Source organism: Octodon degus, unplaced genomic scaffold (assembly GCF_000260255.1).
Source record: "Octodon degus isolate 3935 unplaced genomic scaffold, OctDeg1.0 scaffold00038, whole genome shotgun sequence".
Classification (NCBI taxonomy): Eukaryota; Metazoa; Chordata; class Mammalia; order Rodentia; family Octodontidae; genus Octodon; species Octodon degus.
The window spans coordinates 11,243,940-11,263,616 of NW_004524614.1; the positions used below are offsets into that span (position 1 = coordinate 11,243,940).

Sequence of the window (19,677 nt, forward strand, 5' to 3'; positions counted from 1 at the left end):
AAGCAAGCAGTGACAAATGCTGGAAAGTCTGAGGAGTAAAAGGAACCCCTTTCCACTGTTGGCTGGAGTGTAAACTGTGAAACTGCCATGGAGATTAGTGTGTATATTTCTCAGAAAAACTAAGATTAGAAGTCCCATTCAACCCAGCTATTTCCCTTCTGAGTATCTTTCTAGAAGAATGAAAAATATAACAGCACAGTGACATATGTGTACCTATGCCAATAGCAACAAAATTTGTAATAGGTAATTTTAGGAACAACCAAAATGCCCATCAACCCAGGAATAGATAAAAAGGATGTGTTAGCCAGGTGTGGTGTGCACATCCATAATCCCAGCACTCAGGAGGCTGAGGCAGGAGGATCCTTGTCAATTCAAAATGAGTCTGGGCTTCAAAGTGAACTCAAGGCCACCCTGAACTACATAGCAAGACACTGTCTCAAAAAGAGAGGAAAAAAAAGATACAGTATTTTTATGCAATGGAGCACTACTCAGACATAAACACTTGAGAGTTTTATAGATAAATGGATGTAACTTGAGTGAAATAAATTAGACTCACATGTATAAACATTGTATTGTCTCCCTGGTATGACACAAGGAACGGGTAAATAAGGTCTAAAATGTACCATAGATATTATGAAACAGGAAGGAATTATTCAAAAGGAAGAAGGAATTAAGATGAAGGGGAAAGGATGGAAGGAAAAAAGATGGCAAGTCAGTTATACTAAGTGTCTCTTAGTTCATGGGAAAGGAAGGTTTGCCCTAATATTGATTGGAAAAAAATTTTTTGCCCATATCTTGTACTCTGAGCAATTAATTATTTTTGTTTATCATTTATTTATTTATTTATTTATTTATTTATTTTTTGGGTTTGCTTTTTACAGACAGGGTCTCCCTTTGTAGTTTTCAGGCTGGACTCAAACTGACTGAACATCCCATGCTGGCCTTGAACTTCGGCCAGTCCCCCTGCCTCCAAGTGCTGGGATTGCAGCTGTGTGCCACCACTCCTGACTTGAGCAACTACTTTAAAGATAACAACATGCAGAATATTAGCTTATTTTCCAAGCTATTTAACAAACTATTTTTATTTTGTTATGAAATTTTTTTCCTTACACAAGATTAAAAAAAAAAAGAAACTGCGTTCTTTATATGCAATACAGTATGCTCCACTATGGAGAAAAATGAATTTGAGTCATTTATAGGAAAAGGGTTGCTCCCTGAAAACATAATACTAAGAGAAATAAATAAAAAAGAGCTTGAATATTGTATGGTCTCTCTCATATGAGAAAATCAAAGTATAAACAAAGAGCAAAATAAAAGAAAAAAATGTGGTATTTATACACAGTGAGGCACTCCTCTGCTATAAAGATGATAAAGTTGACTCATTTGTAGGAAAATGGGTGTTCCCTGAGACAGAAGTGTTCAGCAAAATAAACCAGACACATAGTTTAAATGTTCCATGATTTCTCTTATATGGGAAACACAACATGTAAATAGAAGAGCAAAATAAACCAAGAGTTGGAAGAAGGCAAGAGATGAGAAGTACAAAAAGGGATAATACACAGGGACCAGGGTTCAATCCTTGGTCCCGCATGCTGTGCCAGCCCCACCCCTGGGTGCACTGAGCCAGCAACTGAGTCTGGGTGTGGTGGCGCACACTTGTAATCTCCACGTTTGGGAGGCTGAAAACAGGAGGATCCCTGAGTCCAAGCTGTGTAGAGAGACCCTGTACCAAATACACGAAAATATAAAATAAAAAATTAAAAAAAGGGATAACACAAAGACGTAAAATGTGTTGCGTACATGTACCAACTCACCACAATGAATGTGTCTTCACATACTGAAAATATGTACTAATAAGAAAGAGCACAAGGTCTGCAAAACAATGGAAATTTCTGGTCTCATTCACAGAGGGAGTAGCACATGCAAAGTCACAGAGAGAGCAAGGGGAGAGTGGCTGCTAACACTGAACCGAAGTCCTTATGACTTGAGAAAAGTGCAAGGAAAGAGAAGGGTGAGAGAGGAGGTGGGCTTTGTGTTTTGTTGGTCCCTGGCTCCTTCGCATCTCCACCAAATGAAGTGCCTGAGGATGGATGCTCATTTGACCTGTAAGTGAATTAACAAACCATGGAAAGAACAAACTAGAAGGCACAAGGCACTTTTCTTCATTCTTGATCTACTAATTGCTGTGGAATATTTAAGTCTCATATGGGATTGACATTTATAAACTTCTGAAATATTATTAAAGAATTGAAAGATTAACTTCTTTATGCAAACCTTAAGATAGAAAATGAAAGCAAACTGAAACAGTGAAACAAACATAGACCTAAGCACAGGCTTATAATGGACTTCATTAAGACAACTGTGAAAAAATGAGAAATTGTGATGAAGAAATGTAGACAGTAAGGTCTTTTAAGAATTTGCCTTGGCCTGGGATGGTTTCAACCCATGAATGCAAGCTGCTTCTGGTGTTCTAGTGGGTAGACACTTACCTTTTTCCTTTGGAAGTTCACATCAAGTTTCATTGAGGCACACTTATTCAATGTGTTTAGCCGTCTGAAGAGAAAGAAAATGTCATGATCACTACCACTAGTGAACCTAAACATTTGTTCTGATTTGATAATCCTTCTTTTCTCCAGTAACAACCCCCCCCCAGTGTCCCAGGACAGCACTGCACCCCTCTGGATGGAGAACTATAAAGCAGCTTCCATTGGTGCTCTGGTCTTCTGCTCCGAGGGGGCTCTCCCATCAAGCCAACCAATCCCTGCCCTTTTTCTAGTCTGAAACCAATCCTTTTTTTGCTTCTCCATCTGCCATTCTTGGAACTCATGGGCAATCATTTCAAGAGGCTTTTGCTGTCTCCTCATTTGCCACCTTGACTCTCCCCAGATACAGACCAACTCAGCCCTGTCTTTTCTCTTTCACTCTGTGAGTGCACATAGAAAAATAACCAACATTATAGTGTTGAACTAAATATGCCATGGACCAAATGGTGTTTCTTCTAACTCAGATGCTAAAGCTCAACTTTCCCAGAGTGAGCATATTTAGTTGGGGAAAAGAGGTCATGAAGGACCAAAAACACAAGTTAAAAGGGAGGAGTTTTGATCCAATGGGGTTAGTGCTGCTATGAGAAGAACCATCAGAGAGTTTGTGTGTTGTGTTCTTCCTCCACCTCTCTCTTAGACACAGAGGAAAGTGGTTGTCTGAACACTGGGGAGAGTCTTACCTCCCAGCTGCTGGAACTCTGAGAAAATAAATTTCTGCCACTGAAACCGCCTGTTCTGTGCCAGTCTATCATGGTAGTTCATGATGACTAATCTGTACATTTTGATATTTCACCTTCAGTTAGGCTCCCAAATTGCTCTCCAAAGTTCCTTTCACATTTTCCTCTTCTGTTTGGCTTTAAGTCACAGGCCATCAACAATGTTCTCAACTGAGGGCTTAGTACTGCTACCAGTGAGCAGATAGAAGCTAGCGGATGGAAATTCTTTTAGCAATTTTTCTTTCATCCTACAATGTACTTAAATACTCACTTAGCCTGCCTCCCTTCTACCTTACAGGAAAATATAATCTTTCTCTTTTTCAAAGTTAACCCTTATTTATTTATTTATTTATTTATTTATTTATTTATTTATTTTTTAAACTACACCTACACTTTGATACCTATCCCCTGGGACTTGTATCTTAGGAAACTATCTATCTCACCTGCTTCCTTTCTTTAAGGAAAAGAAACACTACCTCTGAGGGTAGTTTCTGTTTCTGTGTTCAGCAGATTAACCAATTAGTTAGCTACCTATAAAATTATTTTATTTGATTTCCTTTCTTTAAAAAATCACACTTACAAATGCATTAGGTTTAATTGAATGTTATTTTTGTATCCTTTTCTACTTACCATTTTTTGAAAGCAATGCTTTTAAACTTCATCTTTCATGCTAGGTAATTATTGAATTTGTTGATTGAAACTTGATTTTGTTTTCTTTTATTCTCCATCCTTTATCTCTCCATGCACTCTCAAACTTTTGCCTTACCTAAATAGTTGTGCCACAAACTTGCAATTTTGATTAAGTCAATATTTACGGTTTATGATGACTATGGCAGTGCTAGTCACATGTGTGTCATACTTTTGATTATTTTTCCTTCTCAACTTTTCATTGTCTCTGGCATGAATAAGCACCCCATTATTTTCAATGTGCTTATTCTTTTTTTATGAGCAGAATATATTTATTGAGAGAAAGAAAGCTCCTGTCCAAGAGAGGGACAGGAGGGGGGCCCGAGCGGGTAGTTCCCAATGTGCTTATTCTTAAATTCAAACACTTCTCCAGTTATCTAGTCTTCTGTCATATCAGATAGTCTACAGACTTAATTTATCTGGAGACCTTCTGTCCTTTTTAGTTGGGACTGGCTAGCCTCCTTTTGTTCTTTGTCATGAGCTGATCACATTTCTCAGGACTAAGATTCCCCTTGAGTGTATTTTCTACTGTTCTGGACCTGAGTAATAGAAGAGGCCTGGAAATGCTGACATTTAGGCTGCACGCAAACTGCATGTAGGCTCCTGCTTTCATCAGTGTCTGTGCCTTCAACCACATCTGATGTTCCACAGTTTAGGGAAACATGACTTCTAGCTTCTCTGGTGAATCAACTTTTGGTCTTTTTCTGATGCTGAGCGAGAGAAATCGCCTAGGTATAGACTGGAATACAAACTGTCTAGATAAATGCCTTTATCTACTTTAAAATGTAAGCTTAACCAATCCTCTTCCTTTTATTCTATTTTTGTCTTCCCCACCAACTGTTGAACATCTTAGGGTTCCTGTAGTGAAAATTGGGCTATGACTTGTTTCCCTTACCATTTAGATTTTGTTTCATGTGCTTACTCAGGGCTCTCCTACATACTTCTTTTATCTCTTATGGAATTTTATAGCTGCACTTTCTGTGTGGACATTTGTTTTTGTGAGAAAATACTTCTCTAGAAATATTTAGAAGCATGCAAATCCAGGTATTCAATCTCTCATCTCTGATCAGTGGTCTTATTTGTAAGCTCAGATCTTTAGTTCAAGGAGTCTTGGGGACCAGAAATAACCTCAAACAAGGGTATAAATAAATAAAGAACATTTCCTCACACCAGAAAGTTGTCTTATGTTCTTTACTGTCATAAGAAAGTTCTCTAACGTTCATCACCACATCCTCTCGCACTACCCTCAGAGCATACTGTTTTAACATTTCCATTATCCATAGATTCGTTTTGTCTATACTTGGTTACTATGCAAATAGAATCGCAAGGAATGTATTTTTTTTATGGGAATCATTTTTGTTCAACACAACGTTTTGAGATTGACCTATGCTGTTTCGTATAGCAATAATCATTCCTCTTAATTGCAAAGCACCACTCCATTGTATGAAGATATGCTATGGGGTTGCCTAGTGCCTTGTTGATGGACCTTGAACTATTTCTAGTTTTGACCAGTTACTTCTAAATCTCCAAATTCCCATAGCTTAATTTTTGCAACAATCTATTCCTAGCAATTAATTACCACCTACCATTTCTTGAAAATCTTTTATCTTTGGCACTCAAGACTATGAATTATCTTCTATTTCTGGGGACTATCTTTTTTCTTGTCACTAAGCAGTTATTATTTCCATGATATACGTACAGATACACAGATAATATATACAAGGGGAGATAGATAGATAGTTAGAGACAAAGACAGAGGGACAGAGACAGAGATGGAGATGGAGACGGAGACGGAGCTGGAGATGGAGTCAGAGCCAGAGCCAGAGCCAGAGCCAGAGCCAGAGCCAGAGATGGAGACAGAGATATAGAAAAAAAAATTCAGATTGGAGTCTTGCTCTTCTTTTTCCATGTGGGTATATCACAGTATTTGATCTCATTTTAAAATGACTAACCTCTGATGATGTGAAGTACTCTGACTCTATCTCAGCTAAGCTCCAAAGCTACATTTCTAACTGCTTACTGTTTTGATGCATCTGTAGGGGATCCTGCTGGCTCTTTAAATACAAGTATTAAAACTAAACCTATTACATATAATGCAGGTAATACAATTGGAGCTACAAGACCATGCCCTTGCACTCCCCTGAGCCAGTACAACCTCCTGGGGTCATCCCCCACCCTTCTACCCCCCTACCATACCACCCCTGCCAACCTTTTAATAAGGTCCAATCCCTAGAAAGAGAGATAAAAATAACAAAGACTGTTGGAAAGTTTTAAAATTCCAAGCAATGTTATATACTGCTAGATCTGTTGGCATGACCTACAATGACTTTTCTTCACTTGGAACTTACTAAAGTTTCGTACACATGGACTTCATATCATGCACTCAATTATGACCAAGTGACTTATGGGAAAAGGCTTGCTCAGTCAGTAGAGATAACTATGTGCCCCACCAATCATGTTGTCAATCATGCTCTGAAAGATCCAATGAGAGATGCCCTAGGTTTGGAGCACACATTTCAAATCCTTAAATCCAATTTATTCTGATTTCTCCTGCTACATTTTCTTTATTTTGCTGGCATGAGCCCACCCACTCTGAGCGATCTTTCCCTTTTAAAATTTATTAACATAGACAGTTTTTCTTCACCTTTATATATAATATTCAATTCTGTTTTGTGTGCAAGAATCTGGAAACCTGGCCCCTGGAACTCCATCATCCATAATATTCTCTTCAAAACCCATTTCTCCTATTTATGGTCTTGTCTTTAATGACAAAATCACCAATAGATCATACACACACTAGCAAATAGAGTCATACTGAAGCTTTTCTTAAAGAAATATGCTCATTGATCACTAAGTCTGGTCAAGTATACTTCTGCGATGTCTTTGAGATCTTGCCTCCTAGACACGTCCTAATTCAGTTCCTTCTTATCTTTTATCTAGAGTCAGGCAACAAGCTTTTACTTGGTTTCACTACTATTTCATATTAAAACCAGTTCTATTTCTCAACTTCTTTCACATTGTTCATTGACTTAAAAGTATAGGGGAAAAAAAGGGCAGAAAGGATGGGAAAACAAAGGAAGAAGGGGTGAAGGGAGAGGAGAGGAATGAAATAAGAATCAAGTTACATCACACACAGGTACAACTTCCCTATAATGAACATGATAATCTAAATGTACCAGTAAACTTAATTAGTTAAAAAAGTGTATGATGATTCTCCTCATCTTCAGCCATCTTCTACTTACTAACTACACATTCAAAATACTGTTAAATGAAACAGGAAATTCTGAATTAGACCTTGATCATTTGGTCTAATGCTATGTTCAGTGGATTCTCTATCTTTGTAAGTACAACTGACAGATTTTCTCAGCCTGTCCTACATGAGCTAACATCTCTACCTAAGAGTGGGTGTGGGAAATTCACGAGCAAAAAACAGAATCAATGCTGCCCTACTGGCAGCTTTGTGATTGTTTAGGGGACAATTGCCTGTTATTTATAAATATACTTAACTAACATACTTGTTCTTCCATCAAAGTTAGGAAGGAGAAACAAACCATTCTATTCTGTGAAAAAGTTTTTGAGCTACTTCACATGCCAAAGACATAAAAGGACTCATCTTTTATACTTCACACACTGAAATATGCTTTATGTTTTCTAATACATAGTATAAGTCTATTAATTATTGTTTAAAGCTAGAGACTTCAACTAAATTTGTCTTCATAAATTTGGGTCTTTTAAGCACACCTAAATATAGAAATCTGTCTTCATTCTAAGAATTAAGAACTCTTAAAATACTAAGACAAGCAAACTGATTTAAAAAATGACCTAACAATGGGCATAGATTCTTCTAGAAAAAGATATACAAATGTCTAATAAGCACATGTTCAATATCATGAGTTGTGGGAGAAATGGAGATTATAATTATAATGAGGCACTACTACATGAACACCAGAATGCTGAAATTAAAAGCACTGATAGCATTGTTAGTAAGGTTTTAACTTCCAAAACAATGGAGTCTCTGTGGAAAACTATTTGGCAATTTCTTATAAAATCAAATATATTTTAAGCATTTGACCTAGCAATCCTACCATTTATTTAATAAATAAATCCTAGGTATTTATTCAAGATAAAGGAAATCATATATCCATAAAAAGATTTGTATTTGAATGTTCAAAGAAGGTTTCTTCATAAAACAGTAAAAAATTTGAAATGATCCAAATGTTTACCTAGTGGCAAATGGATATAAAATTTGTGGGTTTTGTCTAACCTGAAACATTCCACAATTTAAGTCACTAACTGCTGATTTATGCCACAACCTGAACAACTTGTAAACGCATTGCATTGACTATATGAAGCAAGATGTGATGAAAATAAATCTTGTATTTACAGGAAATTATAGAAAAGATGAAACTGTAGTGACAGAAATCAGTGTCTCTTAAATGCCAGCAAGGAAGGCTTTCTAAATTAACGAAGAAGTCTCACATTATGACTGTACTGATAGCTACATAACTGTATATGTTTGACCAAACATATCAAATTACCTACTTCAAATCAGTTATTTCTCTAAGGTAAATTATAATGGAGTGAAGATAGGGTGAGAGATAGCAGTGGGAATGGGGCCATAAAAATCTGCCAAACTGCTTCTTCATAGATATTCACTGAAGTAAATTGGCAGAATGGATCTAAAAACAGTGAGCTTTGTGAATTTTGCTTCACTTTTGTGTCTCTGTGCCAGCTTGGCAGAAGGTTGGAAATAATAGCCTCAACCATGAGAGTGTGAATTCAGCTGCCAAGCAGATCCTAGAGAGGGCAGAACCCTTTGGAGCTCCCCTAAAGCCCTACTCCTAAGAAAGCATCAATTCTGAGCTGCCTGGGAGTTCTCCCAAAGCCTCCGTTCACAGAACTTCCCCTTATTTAATGACTCTGAGCTCATCCCTGAAAACAACTTTTACCCAGAGTCTCTATCCAAGACTATCATCAGTCTCAAGTTTTTAACCATCCACCTGCCTGACAGTGATAACACCTGAGTCAAACAAAATGAAGAAGCTTAAAAGAAGTAGTTGGGAAAATGAGGTGTCTATAAAGGACCTAGAAGAATTCCTGTACATCTTTAGGAATCTAGATGGTGGAGTACATGTGCAAAACTGCATGTATTCCCAGGAAGACTTCAGAAGGTCCTACTCTTTCATTTTGGCTGACCTTGACTTAAATAAAAATAAAGTAAAGATAAGGCTGAGCTAGTAACTTCCTGCTGAATCATCAAAGCCACACTGCAATGTGCACAAGAAGCCCATTGGCAAAGCCTGGGAAATAAAATAGTCCAAGTTATTTAAGGAAATATCCATGCAATCATTCGCTGTCCACCAAATTAAATTAAAGCAGAGACAACAGTGGCTATGTACAACAAAGGACAGACTTTAGAGAATTAGTAAGGGAAGTCACTAAACAACAACAAAAAGAAATCTTAAGGACGCAAGGCCTGATTTTGAGCTGGCACTTTATATACTTAAAATCTTCAGTTTTAAACAAAAAACTACAAGACAGTGTATAACAACAAACCTATTTTAACATGTGTATAGAGGCAAAAGACCCAGAATAGCTAGCATAATATAAAAGGAAAACAAAAATTGAAGGGCTGACAGTATTCAAAGTCAAGACTTACTACAAAGCAGCAATAATCAAATTAGGTCAGTGCTGGCTAAAATAGATCAATAGGATAGAACTGAGACCAAAGCTAGACTTACATAAATATAGTCAGCAAACCTTTATAAAGCAACAAAGGAGATGAAACAGATAGAAGGTCATCTTTCAAGAAATGATGTTGAACTACATATAAAAAAAAAAAAAAACTGGGACTGGGGATATGGCTCAGCAGCACAGCGCCTGCTTGGCAAGCACAAGGCCCTGAGTTTGACTCCCTATACAAATCATGATCATAGTCATAATCATAATTATCTCAACACAGACTTCACAGAGAAACAAACTCAAAGTGTATCACAGACTAAATGCAAACTCAAAACTATTAAATTTGTAAATGAAAAATACAGGATAAAGTCTAAGTAGCCTTATGTACAGTAGTGAGTTTTTAGATTCAATATGAAAGACACAGTCCATGAAAAAATGATTGATGGATTGAACTTTATTAAGTCCAGAACTTCTGCACTGAGAAAGGGAATGAGAAGACAAGCAGTAAGCTGTGAAAAATACCCATAACAAGTATACTTGATAAAGGACCATTACTTAAGATATACAAAGAAGTCTTAAAATTCAACAGTAAAAAAGCAAACAGTTCAACTAAAAACACGCTAGAGATCTGAACAGACATCTTACAGAAAAAGATACAAAGATAACAAGCAGAACAAAAGTGTTCAACATCACATGTCATTGTCAAAATATCATGAGATAAGACTACAAATCTAAAACCTGACTCCAAAATACTGATAATACAAACTGACAGTGAGATTGCAGGCAGAAGCTCAGTGCTGCTGAGAGTACAACATACTTCAGCCACTTTCTTTTCTTTTTTTTGGCGGAACCAGGGATTCAACTCAGGCCCTTGAGCTTGCCAGGGAAGTGCTTATTCTACTGAGCCATCTCCCCAGCCCCACTTCAGCCACATTTGAACAGACTCTAGTATAAAACACACCTTTGCCATTTAATCCAGCTATCATACTCCTTGGCATTTATCAAAATGCATTGAAAATTTATGTCTACATGAAAATCTACACATGGAGGGCTGGCCAGATAGCTCAGCGGACTAAAGTGCCTGCTTAGGCTGAGCACAGGGACTGGGGTTCTATCCCCATTGTGCTATGCCATGCCAGCCCCACCCCCAGGGTGTGCTGAGACTGAAAATGAGACTGGGTATGGTGGCCCACACCTGTAATCCCAGCACTTGGGAGGCTGAAAACAGGAGGATCACTACGAGTCCAATCTGTGTAGTGAGACTCTGTAGACCCTGTCCTAAAATCCAAAAAAAAAGGGCATACTATATGCAGATAATGGAATATTACTTTGTAATACATATAAATGAGCATTAAGAAATAGACGATATGGAGGAAATGTCAATATTTTTTATTAAGTGACATAGCCAATTTGAAAGGCTACATATTGTATGCTGCCAACTATGTAACACCCAGGAAGAGGAGATGCTGTGGAGAGTGAAAGGTGAATGAACGGTTACCAGAGGTTGAGGAGGAGGAGGGTGGCAGAGGGCTCAATGAGCAGAACACAGAGGATTTTTAAGAGTGATGCTACATTGTGTGATGTGGTTACACATCAATAGATGGCTGTCAAAACAGAATGAAAGTATTATGAGTGAACCCTAATATACACTATAAATTGTGGATGGTAATGGGGTATCTACCTGGGCTCATGGATTGTGTACACAAAAATCTGCACAGGGTAAATGTGTCACAAACAATGTTGGGAGATACTGATAGTGATGAAATGTGCATTTTAAAAATATAACCTTTTATTGGGCTGGCCAGATAGCTCAGCAGACTAAAGGGCCTGCTTAGGCAAAGTACAGCGGCCAGGGTTCAATCCCCAGCATGCCATACCAGCCCCACCCATGGGGTTCACTGAGATGGTGACTGAGACTGGGTGTGGTGGTGCGTGCCTATAATCCCAGCACTTGGGAGGCTGAAAACAGGAGGATCACTACGAGTCCAATCTACATAGTGAGACCCTGAACACCCTGTAGATTCTGTACCAAACACATAATAAAAAAATTTAAAAACCCAAAAATATAACCTTTCGTTTTGTTTATTGAAAAATATTGTTATTTCTTGGACTTAAAAACTTGGGAGATTGTGGCCAGCAAGATAGCGCCTGCTTAGGCAAGCAGGGACTGCAGTTCCGCACCACATGCTGTGCTAGCCCCGCCCCCAGTGTGGGCTGTGCAGCCCCCCCAAAAATAAACAGAAAACAGAACAAAAAACACACACAAAAAAAACCTTGGGTGATAGAATTAAGATAAATTATACATGTGTACATATTCCCTACAGTGAATATAATCATTATGTACTGCAGAAATGTACTAATAACAATCATTGATGCAAAGTGATCTGTATTTCTTTTGATCTATAGTTTTTTTGCTCTCAGTCTTTGTGCTCATTAATTCTTTATCCTATCTACAAAATAATCATCACTGAAGATCTTAGAGATTTTAAGTATAATTTCAAACATCATTCATACCAACCAGACAACTCTTCTGAACCCTGCCATAGTCCAAAGTGGGGGGAGGAATACTTCTCCAGGAGGTCCGAAACTAGGTACATATTCTGGGCATGATGTAGTACTGGACTATGATTTATCTCACACAAGGCAATATAAACAATAGCTAAGAATTTATATCGGATAAAATATATATACCAGAGGTATACGAGCAAGTGTCATCTTTCAGATCTGGCTCCCATAGGTAAAAAATAATATATCACTAGGAAAAATATTCACTATTCTTGGTCAAAACCATTGTGAAATTCTGGTATGACTGAAGCCATCCCGTGTAAAGGACAGATACTAAGCCTTGGTATTTATTTCTGTGCAACTTAATCACAGGTAATATAAAATTCTCGAGATAATCTAAGTTGTCCAATACTATTAGACAGTTTTAAACTGTTCCAGTGTGAAAAAACTTTCAGCTATACAATTTATTTTGTTTGCTGCATGAATGGTGCAACCTCCACTAGGTCAGAGCCTCTCAAGAGGCACAAACCTTAATTTAGTCTTTTAAGTCCTGCAAAACCCAGAAGGAATTTTCATACATGATCAACTTCATGGAATTTTTATCTTTAACTACAGTACTTTGTTTATGTCAGTCTGATCACTGAGTGACTTTGTATAGTCAGAGTAGCCGAGTTATCATCCATCACTGACTATCACATACTACAAACATAGTATTTGTATCTCTACTGCCTAGAGAAAACATGGACTCAAGCGTGAACCCACGCACTCAGTGTGTGTGAAGGAGTAGTGGGGCTTGGTCAACTCTGGGGAACATTTAGACTGATTCTTTTCGGACAAGGCGGCAAAGTCTCCAAGAGGCCCACTTGCTCCAGGGAGTCACATATGATTGAAAGCCAAACTTGAACTTCCTGGCCAGTGATTTATCTGCTCCTATCTACCCAAGAGCAGTTTTAGGAGGGTCTGGAAAATGAGGGCATGTGGCAGGTACCTGGGCAAGCTGTTCATAAAGAGCTGTTTTCTTCTCTTCTCTACTTTTGAGGAAAAGAGAAAACCCCCAACACTATTTATGCCCATCACCTTTGTGCTTCAAGCAAACTGAATTTGTGCATTAATATAAGCAAAGTAGTCTGACTCCTTCAGAAGAAATGCCAGTAGACATGTTTCTACCATTGTCTTCAGAATGCCTTAGAAGGGCTGCTAATACATGAGTAAAGAGGGAATAGTCTATATTTTTATGAAAGAATGAAACAACGTTTGAATGGGAAAGCCAATAAAAGAAAAAACTCAAGATACATACACATGACTATGTGTGCTATGAATGCAGTGGTGAGTAAGAGATAATCTCTGTTCTTGCGGGTCTCATTGTCCCACGTGGGATAAAACATGGTAAAAAAAAAGAAAGAAAAAAAAGCAACTCAATTCCTGAAAGCATTAGGACAATTCTTCCCAAAGGAGAACATGACTGACAGAAATTTTATGCCTAGCCTAGAAGAATTTTAAGAGAAAGAAACAGCATTAAACTGTGTGTCATTGTCCAGTAATTGCAACTATGTGAATAGGAGCAAGTCTGGAGAGCTAGGCAGGGGCCACGTCATGAAGGACCTGGAATAACATTGCTAGGCACAATCTGTGGGCAAGGACACGAGGAAAATAAGAAATGTAACTGGGGCAAGAAGGCAAATAAACTGAAGAGGGATAGTCAGGAAATGATGAGGAATAGTCAGAGTGTAGGTGGGAGACAAAGAGATAAAGAAGGGGAATGAGAACAGGATGATGAGAGTGAAGATAAAGATGTGGCCATTGTTGGATATGAAATCTATGGATGCTGGAGGCATAGAAGATCCCAGACTTCAGGCTTTGTGACTGTGCCATTGAACACAGAGTAGAGTAAAGCACTGAAGTCAGTAGGGTGTAATAAGACAATGAGCTCATTTTTGGATATATTAAGTTTTAGGAGCCCTTTATGATATGTAGACCCACTTGGGATGACCCACACGGGTGACATACATAAAAGAAATATAATAAAGTCTTCCTCAGTATCCACAGGGGATTTGCTCCAAGACTTCCCCACAGACACCAAAGTCCTTGGATGCTCGAGGTTCCTATGTAAAACAGTTTGGTATTTGCATGCACTCTATGGACATCCTTCCCTCTACTTGGTCTCATCTCTAGATGACGGGATGATACCTAACAGAATACAAATGCTGTATAAGTAGTTATATTTTTGGTCTACACTTGGTGGAGTCCGTGGGTGTGCAACCCCCACACATCAAGAAGTGATTACACCCAAAATCAGACATCCAGGGAGAATCCAGAAGCCTGAAGAATGCAGGCAGCAATGGAGATCCACACTTGGGAGCTCAAGAATGAGCATTCCAAAAGAGACAAAGTAATGTCTTGGATTTTGAAGTCAAATATTGGCTAGGGTGGTGTAGAGAATGCAGGGACAGGATGGGTGAGGGGAGCCCGCAGAAGGAGAGCTGAGATACAAGTGTATCCTATGAAAAGGAAGTCAGGGAGAACAGTGCGTTCCCTATGAGGTCACCTAAGAAGGAGAGAAATTTAAGATGCTTTGAAGAGAAACTGAATAATTTATCATCATAGAATGTTCTCTAATATGAAGAAACTGTAAAATAATTTGTGAACTGACAGGTTATTTTCTTCCAAGATCAAGTTCAACTTCACAAATATTTATTGAGGTCCTGTTCAGGACAAGGCTAAAAAAAAATCCCCAAACATGGCATGCAATTGAATAAGCCATGGCCCCTAGTGTGGAGCTTTAGAAATTGGTATAAATTTCCTCCAAGCCCAGCTGACACAGCAAGAGTGAGCAGTGGCCAGGGTAAAACTTAGCTGAGCAGAGACCGCTGGAGGGACCTTAGGGACCAGGATGATGACCCTACTGTGGGAACAGAGCCATCTTGCAAAAGAACCCAAAAGAAGGCAGTGGTTAGCTTAGCACTCACTCAAAGTGCTGGAGGGTGACTGGGAGAAGACTGCCCAGATTGTGAGAGCTTTAACTCAATGCTTGCTGTACACAAGCCTGGGAGGCACACATCACTCCTACAGATGCATAGAAAGACAATGGTGCCTTTTCTTTCCTTGTCTTTAGATTCACATTTCAAATTTACTCAGCTAGACTTTAGGTCATGAAGTCTCCCATCTGATTTAATGGCCATTTTCCTGTGATATTTCTAATATTTCTGTCAAAGGAATGAGAGGAATAACAAGCAAGGAGAGGATAAGCTCATTTCTTCCAGATGATTCTGATTCAAAATCAGGGGCCTGAACTTCTTACCCTGGACTCCGGTGTCATGTTGGGGAACCCAACCCTGTCTGCTGAGGAGTGTTTTGGATGGGATCATCAAAGTTATTTAGAAACCCAGGTCACTGAAGACCAGCTTTGACCCAGGGGCCAAAGGAGAACAAGTCAGGGGTAGTTCCTCCTCCCTGGCTGTAGCCAGAGGGCCTGGGAAAGAGCCCTAGGCTCAGAAAAGTAGCAAACAGAGATTCTGGACAGCAGGGAGGATATGCTGTGCCAAAGAGACAAGCTTTTGTATGTAGCTTCCTTTTTTTTTTTTTTTTGGCAGAACCAGGGATTGAACTCAGGGCCTTGTGCTTGCCAGGAAAGCACTTATTCTACTGAGCCATCTCCCTATCCCTTAAAGATTTCATTCCTTCTTTCTTTCTTTTTTCTTTTTCTTTTTTTCTTTTTTTTTTTTTTTTTTATTGCTGGGGATTGAACGCAGGCCCTTGCACTTGCCAGGCAAATGGATTACTGGGTTGACATTAAAATTTCAGTGATCACATTAAACATCAAGGCCCTGCTTTACCAGTGTGAATGAACACTGCACAGAACAAAATGCTAAAGCTACATTATTTTTTGTTTTAAAATATTCATTCTGGGGCCGGGAAGATGGCTCAGTGGAATAAGCGCTTCCCTGGCAAGTGCAAGGGCCTGAGTTCAATTCCCAGTCCCACAAAAAAATAAATAAATAAAATGAAATATTCATTCCATTTTTCTATAATTTGTCTTAAGGTTGAAAAACTTCACAAACTATTTTGATGCCTTGCTATCCCTACATTCTGACAGACTTACAGTGTCAATGAGTTTACCTAAGCAATTAGACCTGCAATGGCATTTTCATGACTCCAAGGAGAAAATATTTTTCAGTTAAGGATTCAGTCAAAAACACCACATTAACTCTGGTTATAAAAACAATAGTATAATCTTCTGCACTGAAGCAGCAAGCATTTACAGAGTGCCTGCTAAGTGCTGGTTCTGTGAGCACTGTTGGAGTCACAGTGAGACTCAATTAACATTAAAGAGGCTCACCTCTTCCGCAGATAGCAAACCTGTCTAGTTTCTTGGAACTGAAAATGAGAGCTACAAATATTTTTTTTTTAAAAAGAAGGAGAGAGCTACATATCCACATTTGGGGGTCAGTCCTGGGCTTTTCTTGTCAAACACTAACCTTTGCAAAATATACATAATTCCAAGCCAATCAAAAAACATGACACTATTTAACACCTGTCCAGTAAATTGGGGCCTGAGGCATTAACTGCTTGTCTGCACAGGACAGAGATTTGCAGAAGTCCAAAGGTGAGTAAACTCTTGTCAAGGCTCCCCTTTGCCCGAAACCTCCAGCTCTGATTTTTTTTTTTTTTTTTTTTTTTTTTTTTTTTTTTTGTCTACCTGACAGATGCTACGTGCCCTCTGGCTATAATTCTCTTTATAATTCTATACTCTCTCAGCATTTCAAATATGTCTGAGAACTATAGAGCTCACAAAGCTTTAAAAATGAAACAAGAGACCAGATCTCTCGTTCTGTGTACACAGGGCACAAAGAAGAAAATGAGTGAAACCCCAGCCCCTTGCTGCTCTCTTGGTGTTAGTCATGACTTACCATCTAGGTGGAGGAGGGTCTAATTAAGTCCTCATCAACCTCAGAGTATTAAAATCAATGCCATTCCTCTCTGGCTGAAGATCTTCTTTCTGTCCACTTTCCATGATTTCTAGGCAAGAAATCTTTGTCTTGGTGGAACTCACAGTGAGGGAAAAGAAACTCTCTGCAGCTTCTTCTTGGCTAAGTCACCTCCATCTGCCTACCTACCCCGCCTCCTTGCTTTGATCCACCCTGAGTTTGACTATTCCTTTGGCCTCTGTTCTACCCACAGCTCCTACGCCCTGAGAATCTCAGTTCATGCACCTCAGCCAAATGTTTTTCTTGCTTCATAATATTTTTAGAGACATAGCTTCCCAAGAATTCTTCCAATTATAACAATCTCCTAGTATTCTAACCACCTTTACATGAGCTGGGTCCTTATAAAGAGCATTATGGTGTGTAGCATTGCTGGCTCCCTTATGTTCATGTAAAAAGGCCTTTTGGGGTACACAGGCATGGATCTTGCTACTGTTCTACTTTTTTTTTTCTAATGTATTTTGTTCTTATAGGGTCTCACTACACAGCTCGGACTCATAGTGATCCTCCTGTTTTCAGCCTCCCCAGCACTGGGATTACAGGCATATACCACTATGCCTGGACTTGCTACTGCTGTATTCTGATGAGTCGTGTGCTCTCTCTTGCATTTTTTGTGTGGTACCAGGGATTGAACTCAGGACCATGTGCTTGCCAGGCAAGAGCTTAGTCTACTGATCTATCTCCCCAGCTCCAATGTGCTCTCTAAGAGAAAGCTGCTTGATTTTTTCAGGCTGATATAAGTATTATTATTCAGAACTTTCTATCTCTATATAATTTTACATCAACAGTACTGGGTCATTTCTACAACATGTCTATGTCTGAGAGATTTCATTAAGTATAGATTTTTATGGAAAAAATCTACAACTTATTCAAACTACTTTTATATCAACATGCACCAATGAGTAGATAAAGATTTATCACCCATAAATTTGAGATTAAAAATTTGGCCCACTGAACCACAAACATCCCATGAATATAACCTCGCAAGACACAGTGTTTGCACTGAAGTGTTAAAAAATCTTGATTTAAAAATATGTAATATAAAAAATAAATAAAAATATGTAATATAATTTTTATTCTTGGTTTAACATAATCTTTCACCAACACTTTAGAAATAAAATCCCAAGAAAAATAGCACAACAAAACTATCAGAACTAATGTAGGAATTTAGAAAGACTGCAAGATACAAAGAAAATACACAAAGGATACAAAAAATTGTATTATAACAAAACACCTGGAAAATATGACAAATCAGTACTATTTATAAAAATAGCACATATATGAAATTTTTAGGCACTATTAAGTATGTGTTCAGTCCATGTGGTAAAAATTGCAGATCAGTATTGAAATAAAAAGATACCTAAGTAGAGACACATTCTGTTTATGAAAGATTAAATTTTGTTAAGAACTTACTTCTCTGTAAGATAATATATAGATTGAACACAATCCAAATCAAAATTACAGTAAGGACTTTAAAAATAAAGCACTGGCAAGCTGTTCTAAAACTTAGATGAAGAGGCAGGGGAATTAGAACAGCCAAAACAATCCTGGCGAAGAACCAAATTGGAGGACTCACACTATTAGATTCTAAGACTTAACTAAGCCTAAATAATCAAACAGTGCTCCATTGGTGAAAGAACAGAAGCATGTTCAAGTGGCATCCACTTCAATATAAAGGCTTGCAGTTTATCATTCTTAATAGCTGAATAATACTCCATTGTGTAAAAATACCACATCTTTCTCAACCATTCCTCGGGTGATGGGCATCTTGGTTGTTTCAATATTCAACAACGGAACTTAAAAAAAAAATTTGGGGTATAACTATGAATGTCCATTTTGTATCTGTGTATTCAAAGTGGTTGGGATAGATATATAGTTGCATTCTCTTAATGAATAGAATGATTTTTTCTAATGGTGTTTGTAAGTAGGATCACAAGTCTGCATCTTGTACAGCAATTAACCACTAAGAAGAATATATGCAGTGTATTATTTGTTGAAACTGTACTTTCGATTTGATTTGAAACTGTCTCATTGCTATATGTTTATCAATAAAACTTTGAAAAAAAAAAAAAGAACAGAAGCATGAATATGCTGAGCCCACTAGAGAACCTAGAAATGCCCTCATACACATATAGTCAACACAATTCAGTTAAGACATTACAGACTTTCAACACAGAGGTGAAACAATCAGACATTGATGTGCAAAAAAAACCAAATTTTGACTTGTATCTTGTCCCTTACATAAAAATGAACTCAAAAAAAGAATTAAATGTAGAGTGTAAATTTATTAAAAATCTACAGGAAATATAGAATGAAATAGTTGTGACCTTATGTTAGGCAAATATTTCTTTGATAGAATATTAAATACATGAAAAACAGATAAATTAGATTTTAGCAAAATTAAAAGCTTTCATTCTATGAAGGACACTACTGCTAAGGTACTGAAATGACAAGGAACTGACTGGCATAAAATATAAAACCTGGGGGCCGGGGAGATGGCTCAGTAGGATAAGCGCTTGACTGGCAAATGCAAAGATCTGAGTTCAATCCCCGGTTCCTAAA

The 19,677-nt window shown here is 38.1% G+C and overlaps 1 protein-coding gene across 4 annotated transcripts in view; it reads right to left on the bottom strand.

Moving 5' to 3' along the window:
- Window positions 1–19,677, bottom strand: part of Stard13 (StAR related lipid transfer domain containing 13) — a 248,841-nt gene that overhangs the window by 40,246 nt on the left and 188,918 nt on the right. For all 4 annotated transcript variants that reach the window (XM_023715005.1, XM_004631074.2, XM_023715007.1 and 1 more), the window contains exon 4: window positions 2,490–2,553. In XM_023715005.1, the coding sequence (XP_023570773.1) occupies window positions 2,490–2,553 (64 nt within the window). The remainder of the gene's footprint in view (window positions 1–2,489; window positions 2,554–19,677) is intronic.